Source organism: Arachis duranensis, chromosome 4 (genome assembly GCF_000817695.3).
Source record: "Arachis duranensis cultivar V14167 chromosome 4, aradu.V14167.gnm2.J7QH, whole genome shotgun sequence".
Lineage (NCBI taxonomy): Eukaryota > Viridiplantae > Streptophyta > Magnoliopsida > Fabales > Fabaceae > Arachis > Arachis duranensis.
The window spans coordinates 1,711,466-1,718,849 of record NC_029775.3 but is presented as its reverse complement, the minus strand read 5'-3'; the positions used below and the strand labels follow the sequence as shown (position 1 = coordinate 1,718,849).

At 23.9% G+C, this 7,384-nt stretch overlaps 1 protein-coding gene across 1 annotated transcript in view; it reads left to right on the top strand.

Annotated features, from left to right (window-relative positions):
• LOC107482401 (isoflavone 2'-hydroxylase-like) overlaps positions 1–2,952 on the top strand; it is a 4,197-nt gene extending 1,245 nt beyond the window's left edge. The window contains exon 2 of the mRNA XM_016102866.3: positions 2,304–2,952. Coding sequence (XP_015958352.1) covers positions 2,304–2,915 — 612 coding nt within the window. The 3' untranslated portion in view covers positions 2,916–2,952. The remainder of the gene's footprint in view (positions 1–2,303) is intronic.
• The last annotated feature ends 4,432 nt before the right edge of the window (positions 2,953–7,384 follow it).

The window sequence follows — 7,384 nt, the reverse complement described above, 5'->3', positions numbered from 1 at the left end:
TGAGAGCAAAAAAAAAAAAAATGAGAAAGAGAAGAGAGAGTTCAGAAAAGAGTGATTTGAACAGTGGAGAGTTTTCATTACATTGATTAAAATTTATAGCTGTATAAGACATATGTAACATACACTAGAAGCTTCTGAAGAGTTAGACCACTAGAACTAGCTCAGCAGACTTAACTAATTTTCTAATAAACTTAACAACTATATAAATCTGATTAACTAACCAGTCCTCTTGAGTTCATTTTCAATATCTTTTTTTACTCTATAAACTATATTAAAATAAAAATATATATATAATATATTCGAGTATAAAATTCCTCCGGACTCTGAGATATAGTTTTCAACTTTTCATTTTCACTTTAAAATTTTTCAAAAAAATTCCTTTATTTTCATCTCTATCCTCACATGGTGATTTTTGCACCATCTCCTTCTCCATTTCCATCTTCAGTTATTCCAACATACACTATTCACGCTTCCAGATCCATACTGCTATTCCTAGACACACACCTATTCTAGCCTTAACTTCTTCTATTATATTTTATTTATTGGATTTAGTTTGCCAGATGCAAAAGACTAAATTACTATTTAGCTTCTAACCTTTATTTAAATTTTAGTTTTGTTTCTAATATTTGAAGTATTTTATTTTATTTTAATCATTCGGTCAAAATTCATCTTTTCTCTTTAAAAATATATATTTTTTTATATTATCATCTTCTTTTAGGTTGTCCCACTAATCATTATTATGATGACAGCATAACAGTTATAGTGATTTGATACGGAAAATAACAAAAAGGTAAAAGAAAGAAAAACTAATTAATAATAGAGAGAAAATTATATTTTTGAAAAAAATTGACAAGAAAATAAAATATTATGAAAAATAAAACGTTTTAGAAAAAAAATTCAAACATTAGGACCAAGATTAAAATTTATAATTTTAGATCCTCTAAAATAAAAAAATTGATAAAATAATGATAAAATAAAAAATTAATCATCATTAATTTTGTAATTTAATCTTGACGTAAGAGTGATTAATTAAAATAATATTTTATTTTTTTTTAAATATATTTTACATAAATAATATGTATTCGTGTATGAATTTGTGTATAAAAATAGTTTTTTTTTTTTTTAAAATGTTGCTCAAATGCATAAGACGAATTATATTATAGTATTATTGTGCGTCTAAATTAAATTTGTTTATATTTATATTTTATTTATAAGATAAACACATTGATCACATTCATTCATAATTATATTTCCTCATTTCATTCATTTATACTTATTTTTTAAAGAAAAAGAAAAATGACATATCTAAACAGTTATATTGGTAAATTATATGTGTCAAAATGTGTAGCTAATATTGACACGTGATAACAAGAATGAGATTAATATAACAGAATTTGTAATTAACTTCTTAATTTGTTTGGTAATGTGATAAATAGGTTGTCAAAAATAATATTCATACATTAAAATTAGTCATTAAAATTAGCTGCCAATCAATATGAATTTAACTAAAATCAGTCCTAAGTTATTTTATTTAATTTTTATTAATTATTATAGCAATTAATAAAAAGAGAAATGCTTTTATAAAGATACTTAAAACGTCTTTTTATACGCTTAAGTTTTGCATTATTATTGGATGTATTAATGAATCAATTATTTTGAATCTCTTACCAAATTAGAATAAAATCGATTTTTTTATAACAATAACAATAAACCTATTTTTTTTAGAGATTTAATTGTATTTTTAAATTTTTAAGAATTTAAATGTCCACAAAACAAAATGTTAGGGATATATTTATCTTTTTATAAAAAAAATTTAAAGATATTGATCGGTTTAGATTGTGTAATTTGACCCGATCTAATAATTATAATGCAAAAAATTAGGTTTATTATTATTGCTATAACAAATTAATTTTGTTCTAATTTATTAAAAAATAAATTATTAATCAATTTAATAAAAATATCCAATAATAATATGACACATATAAATATCTTTAAAAAATATATATTTTTAATGTCTTTATTGAAGTGGTCTTCTTAATGAAAACTAAATAAAACAAGTTTTGACCGATTTATTTTTTTTAAAGAAATGCTAGGAGACCAGCATAATTTGTGATGTATAGCCATCAATTAGCTACTATCAATATTTTTAATGGTATGAGATGATATCTAATAATATATAATTACTCATTTTTCTTTTAATAGTTAAATATTAATCAGATTTTAATAAAAGTACTGAATTTAAACTTTTTCTTTTTTAATACTTTTGGGTCCATTTTAACCAATTAAGTTGATTTGCGTTGTAGAACATGTTTCTTGCTGGAACTGACACATCAGCAGTGACTTTAGAATGGGCAATGTCATGTTTACTGAACCATGAAGATGTAATGAAGAAGGCTCAAGATGAAATGGAAAAGCATGTAGGTCAAGACCGTTTGTTAGAAGAGTCAGATCTTCCAAAACTTTCATATCTCAAAAACATCATTTACGAGACTCTTCGATTGTATACTCCTGGCCCTTTGCTACTCCCACACTTATCCTCAGATGATTGCACCATTGGGGGATACAGAGTTCCACGAGACACCATAGTGTTGACCAATGCATGGCATATGAATAGAGATCCTCAAACTTGGTGCGACGCTACATGTTTTAAGCCTGAGAGGTTTGAGAAAGAAGGAGAGTTAGAAAAATTGATTGTGTTTGGGAAGGGAAGGAGAGCTTGTCCGGGAGAAGCCTTGGCTTTGCGTACTATTAGCTTCACTTTGGGAATATTAATTCAGTGCTTTGATTGGAAACGAATTGGTGATAAGGAGATTGATATGAGGGAGAAAATTGGATTTATGTTGTCAAGGTTAGTCTCGTTAAAGGCCATGTGCAAACCACGTCCACTCATCGTCGACTATTTAATGGAGAAGTAATTAATTTGCTATAATAAGTCCTAAATTTAGGCTGAAATGATTAGGCATAAATTTGACCCACATGAGTTTCATATGTAAATTACATATAAAATTCATTTGGATAAAAATATACATACACAAGCAGTACTTATACATATATGAATAATCCTTAATAAAATTTATGTACTTGGTTTTACTATATCAGAAAAGGTTAATTATAGGGAGGTAGACTAGGCAGACTAAAGTAGAATTTGTAATTTAATTTCCTTACAGCATGATCAGTATATATACATATATGTGTGTACTCTTGAGTGATCATAAAGGTGAAGAAATATCCGTGAAGTTTTAAAAGTGAGAGTGAAAATATATATGGAAAAGTACAAGAAATTAAGTGTCTAATTAAGAATTGAACAATTTAATTATTATAATTATTTTAATTTTTTTTATTAAATCATAATTTGAATAATTGAAATTAATTGATGATTTTGCTAAAATAGGATTTGTGTAATAACAATTGCCATTACCAACATCAATCACGTCTTGTTTTTTCACTTTTTTTTTTTCATTGCTGCCGTCATCGATTTCACTCATTCACTCATTAATTGTGCCCACCTTCTTCATTCAATCATTTCCGTTTCAAAATTCTATTACAAAAAGTTTAGGGTCAGCAATTTTATTATACTTTGATCAGTATATAACGAACGAAAAAAAATAAGTCATTAAATAAAATCTCATACTAATTTTATACCATCAAATAGTTAATAGTTACTAATCACAAATATTGCTGTCCCCTAACATTACTCATTCCATTATATTAAAAGTTCGGGTAAAACGTCGATCCAACAATTTTTTGGAGGAAGAAATTATCAGTAGGGTTCTGTATTCTTTCTGCCCTGTCGACCACAACCCAGAAGAAGTGCTTTGTTAATTTTTATTTTTCTTGATTTGTCTCTTCCTAATTTTCATTACATACCACGCCAAACTAAAAAGTTGCGTTTATTTACATACACAAGTTATTATATTCAAAAATACTAAATTAATATATTTATTTTGATAAAAAAAAACATAAAAACATTAACAAAAAATATGATTTATTTAATAAATATAAAAATAACAATATTTTATTAGTTTTTCTTTAAAATGATACCGTTCTTATTGATATTAATATTATTTCAAATATTAGATCCAATATAAAATTTTAATTTCAAACCAGTTCAATTAGTATAAAATCAAAATTGATACTAAAAAAATATTCTACTAGAATTGCTCTAAAACTAAAACTATATATATTGTATTGTAAAAGAATTGAATTATATGGTTGACCTATTTATTTTTAAGAAGATTAATGGTTAAATTATTCTACCAATTTTTATAATTTTATAATAAAGTTTCTATAATTTAAAAATTTTTAATTAATTTTTGAAATTTAGTCCTTAAATTTACTGTGCTCTCGTTGACACTACTGCTGAAATTATTTTGATTCGTTAGTTTTTAACGGACTTAAGTGCTCTTCAGTGATCTCCGGTCAATGTTTTTCTTGTGACAATCGCAATGTTATTCAAAATGTGCATAATAATGTGTTTCATGAACGCACAAATTAATTGTTACTTTGTTCGGCAACGTCTTCTTATTGATGTTGTTCGCTTCGTCACTATATTGAAACTTTGGCTCAGACTGTTGACATCTTTGCAAAGGCTCCTCATCTTACTCAAGATGGTTTTCTTAGCTCTTACTTGAATTTGAGGGAAGATGTTAGAGAATAATTAGGATTCATTAAGATTAATTAGTATCATTTATATTTATATTTATATAAAATATTTGTATATTAATTATACGATTGTATATTTTTATTACTTTGATTTTTCTAACATCTATATATACTCTTATATGTATTGTCTATGAAGCATGGATACTTCGCTGAGTTGCCGTGTCCATGTGTCAGACACATTTCGGACACGACACTTACTGATATTCGTCTGACACGCATATTTGCTGTATCCAACTGTGTCTTCATAAAAAATAAAAAATTCTTTTTTCGGACACGTCTAAACACACCTAAATACCATCACGTGTCAGTGTGTCTAGTCTTATTCTTAACATATATTCTTAAAATAAATTTAAATATAGTATATATTATTATTTATTAAAACAAAAATATTTTACTTACTTGATATAATTAAAATAAAATATTAAAAATAATTAAAAATTTTAATTTATATTTTAATATCAATAAAATATCAAAATATCATTACGATTTAACAAAAAAATACTTTATATTTTATATGTATTTTATATGTATATATATTCCTGTATCATATAAGATTTAAAAATTTATATATTATGTATTTCGTATCATATTATATATATCATAATGTATTATACCTTTTAAACATACAATAATACACTGTTTAAACTATTCTTGTTTCTAACCGTATACATGTGTCACAGGCTAACATCTTTCTAGAAATAATTACTAACATAAACAAATATATTAACAAAAATATGAATGTATACTATATTTAATAATTTAATCGAATATTTTAAATTATTTAATAAAATTTAACTATAATTTTTTAATAGTTATTATCTTTTTAGAATGAATGAAATACAGCAGGTAAATTTTGGGCTAGTGGACATGTGCATGCATGCTCCAAACGTGGCACTCTCTCAAGCAAATAGTGGCTTATCTGTCAGTCCCTCCTAAAATCAGCATATTAACATTTTGCACAGCGGCGCCCACTTTTATTTAGCTTAGCTCATACTACCATCATTTATTTTTATTTTTTAAAGGAGAAAAATATTAGAAATTATTAAATTAGAAAATATTTTAAACATACAAAAATTAAATTTCATTTTCTAAATTAATTAAATACTTAGTACATAAATTAAGTGTAATATAATTAATTAACAAGTAGAAGTATAAAAGAGTTACGAAGGTTTCTCTCATCTAATTAAATGATAAATAGTATTGTTGAAATTTTTATCTTATTCTCATAAAGAATCGAACTCTTGACCTTTTAGATTTAGCGCTTTAATACTATGTGATAATATCATTCATTCTAAAAATTTCAACTTATAAAAAAATAACACTAATAATTATATTTTTAATATTTTATAAATTTTTATTGTATATATTATATAAATATTCAATTAGCTTCTCATAGTTTCGCTCTCTATTAGAAGTGATTTATATTTATGAACTGAAGATGATCGTGTGCGTGTGTGTGCGTATCTACACGGAAGGTAGTGAGTGTCAAAACTCAAAAGTAAAATATACTCTCTCTTTTTAAAGTTCTCGACAAGTATAAAAAAAAGGGAGCCACTTAAATAAAGATGTTAAAAACGTCTTTTTTTAAAGATGTTTTTTAAAAATTAAAATTTAACACATATAATCAATTAAATTATATTATTTTTATTAAAATTAGAGTGGACAAATCAGTTTAGCACAAAAATTAATAAATTAAATTTTGAATTGGTGTAAATTAATATTTTTTATAAAAAATTACTATAATATTCCTATTATAAAACACAACTAAAATATCTCTATTATATATATTAATTTTAAAAACTTTAAATTCTAATCCTATAACAACAGAGAAGAAAAAGACTAGAATTTAGGATTCTCAAAATTAATATATATAATAAGAGTATTTTAGTTATTTTATATAATATGGATATTGTAGTCATTTTTTATAAAAAATAATATTAAATTAGACAGATTCATTATATATATTAAACTTTAATTATTAAAAAATAACTTAAAAAAAAGACGTTTTCTACGTCTTTATGAAAGCATCCCCTAAAAAAAATGTTCTATTTGATTTATTTTATTTTTATTTTTAATGTATAAAACTAATTTTATATTATCGTTAGCAAAAAATAAAAAATTAAATAAATAAAAAATAAAACAGCATATGAGAGAATGAAATTTAATTAGGGTTTTGAATTATTCCAATTATTTTTCTTTTATTTATTTAATTTTTTATTTTTTTACTAACGGTAATATGAGATCAGTTTGACACAGTTAATTATTATAATATTCACATTACATTTATGCTATAAATTAAAATTATTAACAAAATTAACGATAAAATAACATTATAATAATTTTAAATTGTTAAGAATTTAAATATGGCAAAATGATTTTGAGACTTGAATCAAATATTAAAGATGAAAACAATTATTTACTCTATATACTAAATTTTGAAATTTCCTAGAGGAAGGGTGCTGGTAAGGGGCGAAGGCCATGGCCGAAGCATGAGGCGCAAGTAAAAGAATAGACGGAAACAGAGAAGAAATAGAAAAGGTGATGGTCGTGGTGGCCACAAACATAATAAGAATGTGTTTATTTTTAAAAATAAGATAAGATAATATATTAAAAATAAGATATAAAAGATAAAAATATAAAATTTAGTATTTTTATATTTTTTTATAATAAAATAAAATAAATTATAAAAATTATTCATATCCTAATCTAAATAATAAAGTCA